At 34.3% G+C, this 20,157-nt stretch overlaps 3 protein-coding genes across 3 annotated transcripts; 2 read left to right on the top strand and 1 right to left on the bottom strand.

The window, feature by feature from the left end:
- The first annotated feature begins 6,618 nt into the window (after positions 1 to 6,618).
- Positions 6,619 to 8,493, top strand: LOC130649091 (uncharacterized). Its single transcript, XM_057455295.1, has 3 exons — positions 6,619 to 7,743; positions 7,886 to 8,013; positions 8,088 to 8,493. Exons 1-3 carry the CDS (start codon positions 7,323 to 7,325, stop codon positions 8,364 to 8,366), a joined length of 828 nt encoding a protein of 275 aa, XP_057311278.1. The 5' UTR covers positions 6,619 to 7,322; the 3' UTR covers positions 8,367 to 8,493.
- On the top strand, positions 8,470 to 10,722 carry LOC130649070 (uncharacterized). Its single transcript, XM_057455274.1, has 6 exons — positions 8,470 to 8,671; positions 8,843 to 9,099; positions 9,242 to 9,359; positions 9,490 to 9,883; positions 10,001 to 10,068; positions 10,202 to 10,722. The coding sequence occupies exons 1-6, from the start codon at positions 8,524 to 8,526 to the stop codon at positions 10,720 to 10,722; spliced, it is 1,506 nt and encodes a 501-aa protein (XP_057311257.1). The 5' UTR covers positions 8,470 to 8,523.
- Positions 10,723 to 15,070: 4,348 nt separating this feature from the next.
- LOC130629529 (uncharacterized) lies at positions 15,071 to 15,820 on the bottom strand. The gene has a single exon (XM_057442774.1). The coding sequence runs from the start codon at positions 15,818 to 15,820 to the stop codon at positions 15,071 to 15,073; it is 750 nt and encodes a 249-aa protein (XP_057298757.1).
- Positions 15,821 to 20,157: the final 4,337 nt, after the last annotated feature.

The following is a 20,157-nucleotide window of genomic DNA, read 5'->3' on the forward strand; positions in this document are numbered from 1 at the left end:
GCAAGTTATATACTTGTAAGCATCTATCTATTACTGAGAAAGTAAAAACACTTATATTTGGTTGTCAATCTTCAAAACAAACCAAAAACCTCTCCAATATTAGCAGGCATACAATTCGTTCTATAAATTTAGTGAAGGAGAAGAATATTATTTTAGTGCAGATTTTTTCATCATCCATCGAGGAAGAATTATCTGCCTTGCAAAAACTTTTACATCAAGTTAGAATGAAAATTAGGGTAATGTGTTGAGGTGAAAAACGAAGGAGAAGAAAGTTTAGTTTTAAAAATGCCAAAAAAATATTCAAGAAGGATCCCTATCAAGCAGGAAAAGACCTACTCAACCCTAAATCTTATGTACATCTTTGTGTCGAACAGTCTATTTTGGACAACCACAAATTATGCAACTTGTGTGACGATTGTGTCTTCTACCACCTCAGCAATCAAAAAACCTTTCTCATCTTCTCCTTTCAAACTTTCTGACATTGCAAGTGTTTTTTCATCCTTCTTGTTTAATGTATTTAAATGTTGTGTAAAAATGTATTGGATGGATAATGGATAATTGTTGCACGCAAAAGGAAGCATAAAGGCGGGAATTTTGGATTCTAGTTCTGTAATCGAAATGGTTGAATCTTGAAGCGGGAAATTTCTATTCTTTTTTTTGTGATGCCTGGGTAATTGTCAGACGCTTAGGTGTGCCAAAAAGTAATAAAGCACCAGAACTTTGTTCAACGTCTGTTTCCAAGCTGTGTAACCAGAAATGAGGGGTTAATACGAACTATGACAAAAATAATAAGGCCAGGACATGCTAAGTACTGTAATATCAAAAATCTGACGCATAACAATAACAATAGAAGTGTTATTACTTTTAAGATTGTGCGAAAAAATATCACATTTGCGTGTACGTATTGTAAAAAATGATATTGGTAATAGTGAAAATAAGTACCGATAATATAAAGGATGATCCCAATAGTTCAATTAGATAAATATCTAAGAACGACAGCGCGTTCCTTTTACGTATAAAGCTTAAAATCAAAAATCTATTTAAAATAATCAAAGCTGTATCTAGCTATTACTTACCAGTACAGCCCTTTAGTATCTCATCTACATAAGAAGGTACATATCAGTAAATGTTATAATATATACTTATAACCAGCTATGTTTTTTTTAATAACTGCAAAATACCAAACTAAACAACAGATTATTTTCATAAATAGTAATTATTTGATGTAGGAGAGTAGAAAATGTGCTATCTCTCTCGTATGTGTGACTGCATTTGTTGATATCTTCTCATATACCTTTTTTCGAATCAATTTGTCTAATTGAATTGAATCAGCTAAAACGAATGCTGATACAGGATTTACGAAAGATTTGTTTATAACCTACCATTATTTTCTTGGGCTGTAAGTTGCCTTATTTACCGTATTTTTCTTTTATTTTTTCATAGCTAAAGTGGCCATCTTTTGTTGGAATAAGGAATGTTATCATCTACAACTATTTTTAATATTTTTCAATATTTTTTGAACAGCAAATAAAAACCTAAGAATCAATTCTTCCAGTGACCCATCCCACTACAAGCTACAGGTGCATACTTGTCTAATATCCATACGGAACAGTACAGGTAGATGACACGCATGTTTTCTGTGGGTGCCAGTGATTAAAAACAAGTCATTCAATTCTGTACATTTTGGACATGGTCAATGACGTGTTTTCATACGTCGTCCTTAATTTTGCGTGTATTCATCTTTATAATTTTACGGGTAATCTTCTTATACGCTATATAATTTTCGATTTCAACATAATCATTTTAAACAACAGCATTTACGTTGCATGTCAGTTTTTAAGTTAGGCGTTATCACGACGCAAAACACTTTTAAAATGTAATAAATATTGCTGAAGGCATAATCAAAAAAGATTTAAGAAAATAATATTTCTACAAAACTATTTCTGGCCATGTCTCCTCAAAAAATTATTTTAAAAACCATTTTTAGCATTACTTTGCGAGAGTGTACATAAGCGGAATGTTAAGACTTTAGTAGAAAAAAAAACACGCCTTAATAGAAAAATGACCAATTTATATAGCGTTATATATATAAATGTCTTATACCACTCTAAATATACAACTAAAATAATACAACTATATATTAGGTAACAAATGTGCTCATGTTATCGTCATGTGGCCATGTTTCCTCAAAAAAGTATTTGCTTTTAAATAGCAACAATTAATTTTCAAAGTAACCTTTCAAAATCCTATTGCAGCATTAGTTTGTAAAAATGTACATAAACCAGACATATTCAGTATTTTAACTAAAAGAAGAAGACTTTCAATAGAAAAATGACCATTTTTCAAAAGAACTTTAAAAACAAAATCAAAATCCGTATGCATATTAAAATGTATCCATTCACAGAAAGCCTATTTAGAGTCAGTTAAGAAAATTTTCTGTTTCCTCGATTTTTTCTACTTTTTGCTCTGTTTAACATGGTAATCAATGTTTGCATCTTCATTATCACTCTCGTGTTTAACTTTTCTTTTACTAGGGATAGGCGTTTCCTCATCATAACTGTCGCTATCGTTTTCAAACTTATTATTTTGCAGGTATAGGCACCTCTTTATCGTCACAGGACGAAATATCTATTAGCAACTTTCGTTTAACGGATTCCTTAGTGGGTGATGATAAATTTAATGCCCCTAAGGCTGTTGCAACGTCTTGCACATAAGCGTCTGCTGCCACATTCCGCTTGAATTGTGTAAAGCCTGTGGCTGCTGGATGAAGTTTCTATAAAACAATTTGTGGGTTTTCCATTACAAATTTTCTTAGTCCCTCCTCAACGAGAGTATCAATGAATATGCTTTCTGAAGTTAAACACCTTTTCACATCTTCTAGGCCCTTCTTTATGTCTCCTAAAACATAAGGTATGCTTTGTTAAATAATTTAAAAAATAGAATACAATTATTGATTAAATTTCAATTGTTTAAAAATTTGCATACCATCTACGTATTCATTTATCATTCTCATACCTTTTGTGTCGGAACGATTTAACATGGTTATTGTAGCGCGTCTTAAATTCTCCTTCACTTGCTCCAAAGTAGATCGATGTTTCCCCGTCCGCAATAACTTCTGCTTTGTAAACGATGCATGATTTCAAACAATCACCATTTAGTGGGCAGTTTGGTTTTGATCGGCAGTTGCAGGATCGATTTTGTTGTTCATCCGTGTTATCCTCAAGCAACTCCCTGTTATGATCAACTAACGATTAATCCAACTATGTGATAAAGAAGAGTTCGATAAAGCCAAACAGTTCTGTCAAACATCACTTGACGTAAGTGGCTATAAAAATATTCTGAAATTACAATCCCCCATATAATATGAACGTTGTTACAAATGTCGGCAAGAGGTTTTTGCAGCTTGTACGAAAGCACTTTCCAAAAGACCACCAGCTGAATAAAATTTTAAACATCAATACATTGAAAGTCAGCTAATCTTGCACACCTAGTATGCATAACATCATAAGTCAACGCAATTCCAGCCTGCTCAATAACACTAATATAATGGTAGTCAATGGTAATCTGCTTGTCAGAAATACTACCACCATAAGCTTCTTATGAAAAAGCTATTAAACCATTTGGCGTAATACAAATTAACACTTTTGCCGTGTTGTGGGTCTTGTAGTTAGACCAAGTTATACGCTGTGCAGTGTGATTTTTGGGGGTTTGTAAAAAAATTTCTGTTGCATCAAGAATTGAATGTAGATTTGTATATTTTTTAAATTTTGTTGGTCTTGATGCAATGATGCTTTCCATATCTGGTACAAACACAAATGATTTTAAAACAGAGGCAATAGCTTTTACCCATGTAGAAAATACACGACTTGCCAATGTTTTAGAGACGTCAAATCGAGTAGCAAGGTCTTCCTGCAGCAAACCCAATCTAATTTTCATTAAGCACATTAAAAATTCTTCACGAGCTGACAACTTCGGCTTGGGTCCTATTTTCTTTGGAGACTTCTTAAAATTTCTTACAACAGCAGCATTAATTTGGGGACCTCTCCATTTGCGTTTCACTAGTGGCTTTACATATAGAAAAATCTTGTTAAATAATTTTATTGATTTTATTCCTGTATAAAAAAAAGCATCTTTATCGGTTAAACTTTTCACTTTGAGTGACAATGACTGATTTTTTTTAACTAAATATTTCATAGTTGTTTTATTACGACTGTCTCGTAGATTAAATAGTGCCAGCAATTTTAAAAAACCAACTACTTTTGAAATTAAAGCCGTGATAAAACATATAAATGACGTAAATACAAATAATGCCATGTCGTCTTCTTTATTAGTCTGACTTTCACTATCTGATGGTTCAGACACAGACATTTTTTAAACTTTTTTTTTCATACCCCAAACACTCAGTTGGGTAAGGGTTATCATTAGTGGGCTGGCCATCTTTAAAATGGAGAGAACAAACTCGTGATTGAACTCTCGGTTCCCACAATCGGTTGCTATTTTCTTCTTTTCTAACGATTCAAACTTCTTTAAAAAGACAGCTATAGTTAGCATTATATTTCTTACCTGAAAGGTGGTTGGTGGTTCACACGAACACAATCCTAAAACACGAGTTGTGGAACATGTGTGTGAGCTTATGTTTTATATTCGAAGGCGGCACGTCGACTGTTGAATGCGCTTTGTTTACATACGAAAATTTAGATTAGTGCTGAGGCCCCACGGCAAACAAATACAAAGAGAGGAGTGAGCAAACTCCAGTTTCACGGTGCAATGACCAACATAAATCAGCTTGAGTAAATAAAACCGCTAAGGTCATGGATTTCCTCCCACACTTGTTGTGTGACATAGAAATAAGCTAACTTCAGGAGAAGAAAAGTATGCATGGCGAAGAAATATTCAAGTGGAATGTGTCTGCTTGAGAAATACAGCGATCATTGCATTTGGACCAGGTGTTTTCTTGGTCCTAATGAAGGCCTGCTTTTAATGTACCTGAGTGGTTAATGGTAGCAACCAAGTTGTACTTGTTGTTTAAAGACACATCGTCAGTTAGGTGAGATGGTACCTTTAAGACATGATTTTTTTTAGTCTTCACACACCATATCTATCCCAAATATTTCACAGGAGGCCGTGTTTCATAATGCTTCATTGCTGCTGGCTAGTTCATTCATATAGTTTTTTCAAAATCAAACGCTTTTTACCTGCTGGACAGTTATTCCTCCATCATATGATATTTTATATTTTCTCCACCATATCTATATTTGCAACAATAATTTATTTTATGTGCTGCCTGTGACAGTTTCTTATTTATTTCAATACGCTGGACATTCACGTTATCTCATTTATATTATTATTTATACTAGTGACAATTGTCATTTACCAACAACAAACACACCTATGATGGTGGGAATTAGCTACTCCTGCTGAGCATCTAGTGCAATTGAAACTGTTAAGAAATAATTGCGCGAGATAGTTGCTTTGGTATCTACTGATGAGTCATCAGGTGTTTTCTTATTCATTTTGTTGTTCTTTTACTTTCTTCAAAACACAGGCATAAAGGTACATATGGCAAAACTTTCATTCAGAAATGGTTATTCAAATATAAAATTTAAATAAAAATCCTCTCTTTTTCATATTCTTTTTCTAAAGTGACAGATAATGTTTTATTTCACTCCTAAAGAACGCATTTTACAGAAATAGCAGCAGAAATAATTGCAGATCATCTTTATTTTTTTCAATAGTATATATCTTTGTGTAAATTGCTTATAAAGATGTAAAGCATTACTTGAGGAAAAGTCCATTCGTAGGGACTGATTTTGATAAAAGCCTTTTTGATAAAATTGATTAACAGCATCAATTAAATACTCATGCAAAATTTTCCAATAAAAAGAAACAAAGCATTTGTTTTCAACGATTTTGCTGGGTTTAACTCATTTCCCAACATTTACAGCACCTACATCGAATTTATTTTATGTTGTCAAAAATAAAATAAATAGTTGTAACAGTTTCTCCCAGCGTCGTTTAAGCAGACCAAAACATGCCACATCCAAAGGCTGCATCACGTCCTCTACGTGAGGTGGAAATTTGATAGTAACTATATTTTCTTCTAGGGCACAAAAGATCACTTAAATGGATATGTGAGTGAGATGGCCATCCAGCAGAAGCAAAAGGGGTCTTTCGGGGACAATATCGGCAAAATGGTTGCGAAAAGACCAGTATCCATCCACCCCAACAAGAAGAATCAAATTGCAACTATCATATTACCTTGACAGAAACGACTCTGCCTTTGGATGGGTCTGTCGGAAAGCCACTCTCGTCGCAATTCCAGACACGAGTAGCGTCCAGTTCAGGATAATTTAATAGAAAAGAAAAATTGTTACGGGTATTTCGCACCTTGAAGTAGTACAAATAAAATGTTAAGTCTTATAGATACCTTTTAGATATGCCATTCCTCGGAGTGCAACTCAAGAAAATCTCTAGCATCTTTGACCGTCTCACTGTCTCTTGTTTTATACCAACTGCCCTCTTTGCTGAAGCAAGAGCACTTAGCGATCAACCAACCCGCAAAAGTAGACTAGGGATCCCAACTGCGTCGGTGCAAATTTTTTTTCCGTACACGGTAGGCAGTATCATTGACCGTGGGCAGTATCATTTTAACCGTTGGCAGTATCATGCCGAAATAGCCAAAAAAATCAAATCAAGATGGTAGTTTAGCAGTGCAGAGCGGACGAACATAGTGTTTACATTTTGTCTTCTGAGTAACCTTATAATGAATATAAAGCGCAGAAGCTATTCAATATCAGTTGACGATTTTAATAGTTATGTTAACATCTTTTGACATATTTCTAGCTTCTTGGTTCCATACTCAAAACTCTCTCATCTTGTTGTTTCTGAAGTTTTGTACATAACAGACACAGTTTGTTTACAACTCATTTTCTCACTGTTGCTGGTATTGTTATATTCTTGCTGTGTGTTATATCGGATTATACATATCTTAAAAATATTCATTCATTTTTATAGTTGCTAGCTAATACTTGAAAAATGTCTGCAACACTTAGATCGTTTCGTTCCCGTTTTATAAATGTTGAAAACACTGATGAACTGAAAGCTGTAGTATCAGATATTCTTCCTTTTAATGAAAACGAATTCAAGATTAGTAATATACAAGGATCAGTCAAGAAATTTAAAGCTGTTGTTGAGTGTACCATATCTTCTGAGGAAGAGTTTGTGAAAAGCTATCAATCCAACACAAATGAAACGTTGAGAAAAGCCTGTATAAGCAATTTACATACTTCAGATGTCATCATAACACACGGTATCAAGCGACAATGAACAGTAAAATGAAGATGAAATGTAATCCCAGTCAGAGATTCAAAAACACTGATTGTCCCTTCAGCTTGGTGCTGAAGTATAAAAAAGAAGAAGGTGATAACAATTGTTTGCTAGAAATGGAATGGACTCATAATCACCCAGTAAATTCTCTACAGTCATTATCCTTTAAGGATATCAAGCCAGATGTTGTGGCTGAAATTACTCAGCTATATGAAAGAGGCTTCACTCCTGGGTTAGCTTATCGAGAGATTTGGACCAAAACTAAAAAGTCGTATGAAAGTGAAGTAGCTTTTCACAAGTTCATCTCTGACCGATCAGTGTTTCCCAGACGCACAGATTATAATTATTTATATACAGAATATCATCGAAAAAAATATGGAACACAAAACACAAGTACAATGTTTGAAAAGTTGAATAGTATGTTCATTAAATGCTTTCGTATATTCTATTTTTGTTATTTCAATGATACATTTTATGTATTTTTCAATGTTGATGTCAGTTTGATAACGTATATATAGTATATATTCGTCAAATTTTGAAATTTTGTTATATTTTTTAGCTTTGGTTGAGCAAGAAACTCTCAAAGATTCGGATATTTCAATAAAAGCTCAGAAATTTGATGCTGAACAGAATGATCCCTTTATCCTGGTAATCATTACTCCACTTATGAAAAGAGTACACGAGAAGGTTAGTCTTCAAAATTTCTCTTTTAAAGTGTCCAACATTGAGCATGAAAATATATGATTCTTATTTGTATTTAGATCAGAAGTTCTGGAGAACTAGTATTTCTTGATTCAAGTGGTGGTATGGAAGAATACAATCTCCGAGTATTCCTCATGGTAACACACTCTTTTGTTGGAGCACTGCCTCTTGGAATCATTGTCACTAGTGATGAAACAACAGACACAATAACAAGAGCATTAGAAATCTTTTCAGCAACACTGCCTGGTATGTTTGATACAGCTACATTTTTGTGGTTCTGTTATGTCAGTCAGAACTATATACTATGGGGGCTGGGGGTAGTTGAGTATGACCTTTGATTGTACCCTCTTTGTGACTTTTGACTGTTAGATGACTAATGAAGATCTTTTCATATACCATTTTGTCAGAAATTTTATGCTATGTTAAATATCTCCATTTGTAAAAAAGTGATAATTCTTTTATGATAAAGGACCATTGAATGGACCCGGTGTCATTATGACCGACAACTGTGATGAGTTGAAAGACGCTTTACATGCTGTTTGGCCGAAGTCACGCTTATTGTTATGTATTTTTCACCTAATGCAGCAAGTATGGAGGTGGCTTTTCGATAAAAAACATGGGATATCACAACATGATAGACCAGGTTAGATTTAAAATGTTGAAAAATTTTAAATGTCGAAAAATGTTTCAATGATTTCTAACTATTTCTAAGAAGCCTCCAATAAAGTTTCAAGAATGTTTCGATAGTTTCTAAATATACTTAAATAAAAATCTGAAAGTGTTTCTATAGTTTCTCATATATATCTTCATTTAGTTATTATGGCAAAATTCAGAAAAGTAGTTTATGCTGAACTTGAAACCGAGATGGAAGAAGTGTACGATAAACTTCTAGATAGTTTTGGACCGAAGTATCCCCAATTGACGTCATATTTGGAAAACGTTTATGATATGAGAGAAAGGTGGTGTTTGTGCTATCGAAGAAAAATGACCATAAGAGGAAACAATACAAATAATTTTGTGGAAGCTCAATTTTTGGTGTTGAAAGATAACATTTTAAACAGAACAAAGGAGGTACATAATAATAATACATTTCTACTGAGGTCAAACTTTTTTTCCTTGAGTCAAAGCTGCTGAGTCGAAGTTCACCTATTGGTATTTATATCAGAGATCTATAGTTAAAATATTAACATTCAGTAATATTTCAATTTTTCAGATAAATATAAATGGTTTGTTCGAGAAGCTTACAAAAGATTTCAATGATCATTACAAGTCTAAGCTTTTGAGTGTTGCTAATGGAAGGTTCGATGGCATATACAGTAGAAGATTCATGGGTAGGCAAATATTAATGATTCATTTTCCAAAAATGTCTATTAGGGGTACTGAATTAAACTGTGCATCTCGTTTTTCCCATGTCTTACTGCAACAAAAACTTTTGATTTTACGCTTTCATTTTATATTCAGGAAAGACTAAAGAAAAAGGAGAAGGTGTTGGATATAAGCTTCCACCAGAGCCTGTTCTGCGTGAAGTTGCAGAGAATATCATAAGCAACGGCAGCAACATCTACTTGGTTCCCAGTTTCACTGATCCAAGTGTACATTATTGTGTTGACATGGAACTCGGATTGTGCGAGTGTGATGTTGGTAGTGATGGATCTCCATGCAAACATCAATACGTAACTTGGAGACAACATTTGAAAAGCGCAAATTTCATTCCATATCTCAGTTCAGAAGAAAGGAAGCAATGCTCGTATATTGCAATAGGCGAATCGCTTCCTGATGTTTATTATGAAGGGTTGCGTGATTATTTGGATGCTGGAACAAATGTGACTGAAAGCTCTGGTCAAAGCGTTCACTCGTAAGCTTTCATCATTATCCTGGCACCTTCAAATGTTGAGAATGTCTATTTCATTAAATACAAGATTGTTTATTATCAATCAGTAATAATTTCAAAATGTCTTTTTTCCATATTTAGCGACAGCGAAAGTCACGATACTATTCAACAAGATCCGATGGATGAAGGATCCACTTCAAAAGTAACAGGTAACATTTTCAACCTTCTAGCTTAATTTATAATTTTATACGAGTATGACCATGGTGGAAATATATTTCGAATAAATTTTGAAACACATAGCTGTTTATCATATTTTAACAATGTCAGAATATTCCCATTTAGATGAGCGTAGAAGTGTCGAAACAGTAAACTTTCAAGAAATTCAAACTGAGTTCACGGAAGCTAGCGAAAAAATATTGAGGATGATCGAGTTAAACCGCAATAACAATGATTTTTTACGAGGAGTGTCAAAGTTTTGTGACAGAATTTCAAAGTACGAAACTCAGACTTCAAAACTCTGTTCTGCATTCCACACATTCGCAAGTGATATTCACTACAGTAAAAAAGTTACCAACCAAACTCATTCTAAAAGTCGAACTGGCAAGAAAATAAAAGTTCAACCAGAGGCTGTTAAAAGACGAAGCACAATTTCCGGAAGCAAGGTTGCTATTCAAAAAGGGATGACGAAACGTAAGAACCCGTTCAACGTTGAACCAAGTTTGAAACGAGGTCATTCGTTTACTAAAAATGTTAGTAATAACGAACCCGTTGCGAAAAAAGCCGGCCGAACAATGGGTTCTAAAACAAAGTTTTTAACTCCGCAAGTAAAGAGACCAGCCATTAAAAAGGACAGTAAACAGTAAACAAATAATTTTACTTAGAATGTATTTTCTCATGACGTTTCAGATTTCCATGAGTCGAGAATTTTTTGGTACAAACATCACATGCATAAGTTTGTGTTTCATGTACTGAATGGGTATGTCTCTTCAATGCTTGTTGTGAAGAGAACGACTTTTCACATAGAGCGCACGTGATTATGTTATCGTGAATCTTCCTGTGCTTTCTCAAAGAAATTTTGTTGCTGAATTCCTTTTGACAAATATCGCAAGTACATAGTACGCAATTCTTGCTGTGATAGTTGAACTCCTTCTGTCGCGTGAAGGTTTTCTTGCATTTTGCGCAAATCAACGACTCAGTTTGACCACAGTCATCTTCTTCTCGCTTCTTTTGCCCTTTCTTGTTCCATTCCTACGATGAATCAAACGTAAAATTTGAATTAATCTAGTGTATAATTTGAAATAATATGTCACAGAGATCTGAGTACGAGGTTGTTATTCACTCTGAGTACGAGGTTGTTATTCACGTGTTCCTACATTTGAACGTTTACTGTATGATATTTGCCTTGTACATTGTATATTTTGTGATTAGTTAAAAAAAACAACTTAAAACGAACGTGTTATTTTTAACACAGACACACCTTTCTCGAAGCATCGTCAAGTGCCTTCCATCTTTCTGATCCAATTTTACTCATCTCTGCCAGTTCTGGCGGGGCATCATCCGCAACAGTCGCTTCACTCATTAAGGTGTTCTGAAGGAAATAATGTTTCGATAAAATCTGTGAGCATTGTTTATACGGAGTTGACTCATGACACAAAAGTAGGGGATTGTACTTACCACTGTTTCGCGATAAAGCAAATGAAAGCCATTTATTTTGCTGCTTTTCGTTTTCTCGTTGGATGCTAAAACAGACAACAAAGTTTCAAAAGTTGATTATATTTTGGGTCTTTACACATATAAGAACAACCTTGGTATAAATGCTGTAGAATTCGATGGTGTGAAAAAACCTCTCACCAACATTGAAATCAATATTCTCTTCTGACATGTTGTAAGTAATCACAGTGAGAAAAACTCGATCAAAATAAAACTTATATAATCTTTGAGAAACAAGCATCTATCTTAGTATATAAAGATTAATGGTACTTACCAGCTACTTTCGCTTCGAATAAGTTATTCCACACTCATATTCTGTATTTCTCTTTGTTTTCGGTCAAGTCAAAAGTTTCCACGGGCATTTGCGGTACAAACACTTGAGCATGTCAAAGGACCGGTTTCCGAAAAATATTGAAAAAATTAATAGATACTGCCAACGGTTAAAATGATACTGCCCACGGTCAATGATACTGCCTACCGTGTACGGAAAAAAAATTTGCTGCGTCGGTACCACCATGTTTGGCCACCACCGTGTTTATTTGAAATTTCTGTGAACTTCTCTCTTCCGTCTTTTTCATACATGGTATAGGCATACACCATCAGTAGGTCGTCGTTCTTGATTATATTTGTTATTTCGTCCTCTGCCATCCTGGAAATTATTTGGCCAGACAACTCTTGATATTTATCATTTGATGCCAATACACCAATACACTAGCCAACACACTTCGTCTCACTGTTTTGAAATGCCACGTTGACTAAAAAACGACGACAAATTACGCACATGGTGTATTTGTCAGCACCAGCCTTTCCTTTCCGAACAACTGTTAAATTAAAATTTCGGTCCTTTAATTTTGTGACATTGCTAAGGCAATTTTCCTCAGGTTTCATTAGAACAATCCATTGTCCATTTAAAGTTGTCTCTATCTTTTCTGCCATTGTGGCAGCACATACTGCTTTTTCCTTTATACAAATTGACATGCAGTCATTTATCGTAATACCAATACTTAATACGAAAAAAGAATATACTTTTTTTATCTATGATTTATGACGCAACGCTGTCCTCCTCGTCCACGTCAGCAAGCATAGCCATTAAAGACCTCTTTGTAGCAGAGGAAGATGAGGCAGACGTGCTTGGGGATTCTTCAAAGCACAAATCATAATAATTTTGAATGGGTTTGTCTTTGAAAGTTTTCCAACTTTCTTTTCCCACTCCACCCTGTCTGCAACAAAGGGTAAGGTCGCATTTTAGGTGAAGTGCCGTGGAGTAAGCTCTGCACCAGTTTTAACGCGAGATCTAAGTACATATCCAATATCTAAACATAAAAACAGAATTATAACAGATTATGACAATAATTATTAATACAGGGAATAAATATTTAAAATTGCTTACCACTTTTTAATTTCGACTTTGGATTCCTTCACTTGCCATATACGTCCTTTAACAATGTTGTTCAACTTCTTATCTCCAAGCAACGGCGAGTTTGTTTAAAGAGTTTCTGCTAACTCAGGACGGTTGAGCCGTAGGAAGTTCAGAGCTGTTTTTGAATTTTTTAATACTTACCGATTTAAAATGTGAAGCAGTGTGACTGATGACGGCTAAATGTGCAATGCAAATGGAATTGCAGTCATCAGTATTAGTGTTGGTCGGAACATTCGTTGATAAGAGTGACCAGTTTAAGTTGATCTCCATTCTTTGAAATTAAAGCTGAAAGTGTTGATTCGTCTGCTTGTGCCGTTGCCATAGCTACGTCTCCTAAGAACAAAGGTAATTACTCAAGAACGTAACAGAACTTAAACAAAAGCTAAATCAATAGCACATTGCGTTCATAGATTGGGATGGCATTATAAATAAATACAAAATAATAATTATTTATTAATTATTATTTAGCTAAAATTTGGCAAATTTCCATTTTAGTCCACTCGTTGTTTTCTGTTGTGAGCAATTGGATTGATCAAATTTATAGTAGTAAGGAATCAATGTGAAATAACGAAATACTACTTAAGAAAAAATTTAAAAAAGCTTATGATTATTTGGAAGATAATTTGCTTATTTTCAAAAGAGCAATGATGGCAGCGTGACTGTCAATTATTTAACTGTACTCAGCAATTATCAACCAAACAGTATTCCTGATTTAATGGTAATATTTTTAGAATTAAAAAATAAAATCAGGGGCGGATACAGCATAAATGTAGCTACTTTTTCATAGCAGCTGGTATTCCAAAATAATGTTTTTTGAAAACTTGAAGGGTTACATTAATAACCCATAAAAATCTTCTTTCTTCTTTCTTGCACATCACATAATGTAGAAAACCATGGACAAAATGGGTCAAATTGAGCAAATTGTCAAAACCGGCCAATGGAATAATGAATGAATCTATCAAATTTGACATCTAAACATAAAAATTATATAAAAACAAATTTAAAAAATGAATGTGCAAGAACTATTTCAGTAAAATATATAAAAAAACAAAGGATAAAGGACTCTTGCTAAAAAGCAGCATTAGCATATAAATCAGGGGTTGTGCTCTTTTAATAAATGTATGTTATAAAATAGGAGTTAGGACTTCAAAAAAGCCAAAGTTGAGAAACTTTTAGGGTGAACCTAAGATATTAAGTGTATAACTACTAACTTAAAAGTAAGACTTAGCAAAAGATGAGTAAGTATGGGTAAGTAAGGATAAAGTAAATTGTTTAAATATTATTAAGTTTTAAGTGAATTTAAATTAACTGTAATCTTCTAGGATTTCGGGCAAAAATATTAAGTACATATCTACCTTTGGAATAATTTCTTGATGAATGTACATTAAGGAAAGGCCATTAAGACGATCTTCTGTCATGGTACTACGGCAATAATTTTTTAATCGTCTCAATGATGAAAAACTTCTTTCACATTCACATTTATATTAGTAAATAGACACAGGTTTATTGACTTTAAAGTTTGAGCAATGGTTGCAGGTCTTGTACCCTGATAATCCAAAGCAAACTTTCCCACAGTAAAAATCTACAAACCTTTTGAATTTGCTCTTCCAATCTTTATTGGAGTAAACCATTGAAACTACTTTGGCTACAAAGTTTTCAAAATTAAACCTCGAGTTAAGTTCACTGTTTAAATGGTCCAAGATTGGTATGGTTAAGGCTTTTTTATAATAATCCTTTGGACTGATAGCAGGTTGGTTGTCCCTTAATGTTTGCCTTCTGATAACCCGTTTCATTTTCTCCTCAACTCCTACACTTTCCGCAACATCTAATGCCTCCTTGTACCATGAGTTGTGTTTTATCCACAATTATAATCAGAGGACTGTATAATAAGAATACGAGGTTTCGGGGGTATCAACCAAAGAGAACAACCTCGTTCAACAAGAAGTAAAATCTAATTAAGCTCTTCCAAAATATAAACAGAAAAATATATACAAAAGTGAGCGCACGTGTAAAGGTCACGTGTTCAAGTCACATGGTCAATTCAACATTCCCCCAGTTGACGGAGGTCAAAACTTGTCATCTCAAATGTTTACAATCTCAAGGTCCTTTTCATCAACAAATGTTATCTTTGATTCAGCTAACTGATCGTTTTGTGTAACTGATTGTTCATCAATAAATTGTATTGCTGGTTCTGTTGATTCATCGTTTGGAATAATACACTGTTCAAACTGTATCAATTTATTGATCGGTCGCCGTAAATTTGATCGTCTGTCTTGATCAGTTTTGCATTGTACTATCGCTGCACGTATTTTTCCATCTTTTCCCTTCAACGTTTCTTTTATTCGACCAATTCGCCATTGTGATCGTGGCATTCTATCATCAGCAACAACAACTACGTCGTCAACGTTTGGAATTAAACATTTATTGAATCGACTATTCTTCAATTTGTGGAATTCTCGTAATTCTGTGACGTATTCGTCACGCCATCTATTCCAAAAGTGTGTCAGTAATCGGTTTACGTTTTCTTTCCGTTTGACACTCATATCAGCCGAGAGATCTTCAGGTATTAAGTTGTTCTCATCTGCTTTCGTGTTTAATTTTCTTCCATACATAAGATGATTAGGTGTTAATGGTTCTTCATATATGTACGTTAATGGTCTGTTATTTAGTATAAATTCAATTTCAGTTAGTATCGTTAAAAGTTCGTTATACTTCAGGCGACTATTGCCCAGAACTTCCTTGCCAAGGGGCAGACTCAATATTAAATTTCCAATTAATATTTTTACTAGCAGCAAAGTTTTGTACGTCTTCGCTAATAAAACATTTACCATTGTCAGATAAAATGAAGTTTCTACCCAGTTCTAATTCTACCCAGAAATGGTTTTGCTGTAAATGTAATAATGAAATTCTCCCCTTCGGCATAAAAGCTCCCCCTCTAGTCTACGACAAGTCACTTTCTTCCCTTGAAATCAAAACATTTCTTACAAAGCTTAATACTCTTAAAATCAATGACATCCCTGAAATCATGGGTGGTGTCAACTGCAAATATTATGATCCAAATGAATTCACTGACCTTCAAGTTACTTCTCATAAATTCTCCCTTTTCCATATGAATATTGCATCTCTGTCAAAACATCTTGATGAATTGAAGGTTCTATTACAACAACTTGGGCATGACTTCAGTATTATTGGTATTACTGAAACTAAATTCCAGATTAATGTCCCTCCTATTAATTGTGATCTACCTAGTTACTCCTTCACACACACGCCTACTGAAGGTGAAAAAGGTGGTGCTCTGTTGTATGTTTCTAATCACGTGCAATTTATTGAACGTCTTGATCTTGATACACTTGCATACAAAAGCAGTGAACTTGAATCTAAATTCATTGAAATTATACAGGCTAAAGATAAAAACATGATTGTAGGATGCATTTATAGACACCCCTGAATGTCTGTTGATGAGTTCAACAACCAAGCCCACAAGAGTCACTGAATCTACCAGCACAATTATAGATAATATTTATTTTAACTCTGCCAAGTGGGATACTTTGTCTGGTAATATTATTAATTTAATATCTGATCATTTCCCCCAGTTCTTGGTGTTAAGAGATTTGTCTGCTGTCAATCCGGCTCATGTATCTAATGATATTTATGCTCGTGACTGGAAAAAATTCAGTCATGATGCCTTTCGCACTGAACTACAATATACGGATTGGTCTCTCTTGTTAGAGCGTTTCAAAAAGTACCGCAATAAAATTGTAACTGTAGATTGAGCAAGAGTAATTTTTTCAATAAATATTTTAGTGATAACCAAAAAAATATTGGCAACATTTGGAAAGGTGTTAAAAATATAATTTCTGTTCGTTCTTCTGCTTCTGCTTCTCCAACCTGTATGAACATTGATAACTTACTTGTCACTGATCCAGTGACAATTGCTAATAATTATTTTTCATCAATTGCTGACAATATAAGAATGGGCATCCCATTAACATCAAAAGATTCTGTTCCTAATTCAATGTTTCTTTCACTAACTGATGATATTGAAGTTCTCCATTGTATTTCTTCCTTGGACCTTGGTAAATCTTCTGGGCCATTTAGCATTCCTGCCCAAATTTTTTCTACTGTTAAAACTGAATTATCCGTTCCACTCTCTAAACTTATAAATTTGTCTTCTACTTCAGGCATTTTTCCTTCTAATTTAAAAACTGCCAGGGTTATCCCTATTCATAAAAAAGGATCCAAATTGGAAAGATATTTGAAAAACTTATATATAAACGGGTTTATGGGTTTCTTGAAGCTAACAATGTCCTGTATAAGCAACAATTTGGTTTCAGAAAAAATTACTCAACCTTTCAATCACTAATGAATATCTCTCAAAAAATTATGGATGCTCTTGATAAAGGAAATTATGCATGTGGAGTGTTTATTGATCTCCAGAAGGCTTTTGATACTGTTGATCATGAAATTCTGCTTACAAAGCTTCATCATTATGGAATTCGAGGTAATGCTCTCTCTTTATTTAGGTCCTACTTAATAGGTCGTCAACAATTTGTGTCTTTAAATGGAGCTAGATCAGCAAATAATCTTACCAGAGATGGTGTCCCTCAAGGCTCTGTTTTAGGACCACTTTTTTTTTTTAATTTATATAAACGACTTTAATTGTGCAATTAACTATTTTATGGTACACCACTTTGCTGATGATACAAACCTCCTGCATTTTTCAGTGACTCTTTGAAACAACTGGCCAAACAAATGAGTTTAGACCTCAAGCTTCTCTGCCATTGGCTGAATGCTAATAAGATTTCTCTTAATGCTAGCAAGACAGAATACATTATATTTAAACATGCACATAAACCTCTTAATTAATGTCCTTATCCTAGTCTACTATGCCATTTTTCATTCCCACCTGCAATATTGTAATCAAATTTGGGGTCAACCAAATAGTCTTGATGTTAATCACATTGCTGTTTTACAAAATTTTGCTATCAGACTAATGACTTTTGAATCTCGAAGAGCATCATCTAGTATCATCTATGGCAACCTGGAAATCCTCAAATTCAATGATATTGTCCAGTGTCAGAACATTCTGTTTTTGCATAAGCTCTTTCATGATAAAATGAAATGCTACTATCCAGAATACTTTTGCGGTTGACTTCAACCATGCCCAGAGCACTCGTGCAGAAAAGGCTGGCTTGATCAATCTTCCTACTGTCAATACCGTTTGTTTTGGTAAAAATTCTATTAGATTTAACACCATTAAATCCTGGAATAAGATACAGACATCAATGACTAAAACGGTTCATTTATCTGGTGATTATATATGTTCGTGCCGTCTTGTGTGTCCTGTGCCGTCTATTGTACTCGTCCAAGGGTGGCCTTATCCTCGTCTTAGCTTCTGCTATTAGGTAAGGTCTCCCTTTAAAAATAGTTTGTTTGTTTTTTCTCTTCATATTAAAATTTATTTAATTATTTGAACTGTACAGCTATTTTTGGATTAATAAAATTATCTTATCTATCTAACGATTACTTTAGGAAGAGTTAGGCTAGCTAGCATAAAAAAGAACAAACAGTGTCATATAGCTAGCATAAAACCAGCCACAAAGAGCTAGCATAAAAGCAACTACTTAACTGGCATAAAACTATCAATGTTGCTAGCATAAAATTAGCTATTTTTGCTGGCAGAAAATCAGCAAAATAGCTAGAATCAGCAAAATAGCTAGCACATATACTACACAGTGACTGAGATAATTCTACTTTTTAGAAGTGTCCCATCACATAGCTTGTTCTAGATACAATTATCCACAAAATTTCTCCTCTCTGCTGACAATTTTGTTCCAAAAACCAAGAACCAAAAAGTTTAGAAAGTCATCAAAGAAGAACATAGCTAGCTAGATATTTTGCAGATAGTATGTTCATGAAGGTATGTCACGTGTAATCGTTTACCTTGCTGAGTCACAAAGGTCAGTGAGGGGGGAATGTCACATGGGGAATGGAGAGCCATATTTTCGTGGACGATTGTAGCTAGAAATATTGTACAAATGGCCAGGAAATGTTTCATCAAATCGAAGATGAAACTGTTTGATCGATTACCATGAGGCACGTGGGGACTTTGTTTTTTATACGATTCGTTATACCATAGTCACAAGAAAAAAAGATAGATAAGTTAGATAAGTCTAGCAACAAACAATAGGCCATTGTTCTATGTTTTTACGGCTGAACTATAGTGGCTCCCAAACCTCCGATCCTGCACAGAAGTTCAAAATGGCGCATTTTTTGGGTGTTGTTAGTTTGGTGTTTTTATTTCGACTTTGGGTGTTTTTCGTACAAGATTTTACTATGCCTGGTGAAAATTGTGCTATATGTGGATGCTCTGTATCGAGGAGAAATAAAGACATCAGTATTTTCAAAGTTCCGTTGCCAAATAATGAAGTAAACAAAAAATGGGGAAAGGAGCTCATCAATATCATCACGAAATATAGGGAGGTAGATGACGAGCTGAGACGTCGCATTTCCACGTTCAAATTGTTTATTTGTGAACGTCATTTCTTGGAGGATCAAATATGGGTTTACCCAATTCGAAAAAGTTTGAAAGAAGGAGAACTACCACATCTGAATCTTCCACTAAAATCTGGCAATATTTCGACCTTAGCCTCTCCACCTCGAACGAACACTTCGATACAAAAACGTGAAGATTTCCAAATTTTACAAGATTTTTCACCACCACCTTCTCCAACCACCATTTATAGAAATTTTGTTGACTTCAGTCAACGTGTTTCAATGCTCTCGTTGGGTAGATGTTGGCATATTGACACTCAAGACTCACTTGTTGTTGTTACTTGTTTATCACCAGACCACATCATCCCAAAATTTGAAATATTCATCGATCGATCCCTTTCATTTTCTTTAAGAATATTTGGATGGATGTTACCAGATGACCATGATTTGCATATCTTATACAAAAAATCCTTTCTTAATACAACACTCTCCAATTTCATAAAAGAACTCAATAGTTATGAATTATGTATTGGTATCACCGCTCCAGATTGCAATAATAGTAGAGAGACAAACTTCCAAAAGCATGTCATTCCTAAAAAATTCAACTATCTAGACTATCAACAAAAGTCCTTTCAGTCAAATCTCCATCAAGACCAGTATTTTCGTTCAAATA

This window comes from Hydractinia symbiolongicarpus, chromosome 1, assembly GCF_029227915.1.
Source record: "Hydractinia symbiolongicarpus strain clone_291-10 chromosome 1, HSymV2.1, whole genome shotgun sequence".
NCBI classification, from domain to species: Eukaryota; Metazoa; Cnidaria; class Hydrozoa; order Anthoathecata; family Hydractiniidae; genus Hydractinia; species Hydractinia symbiolongicarpus.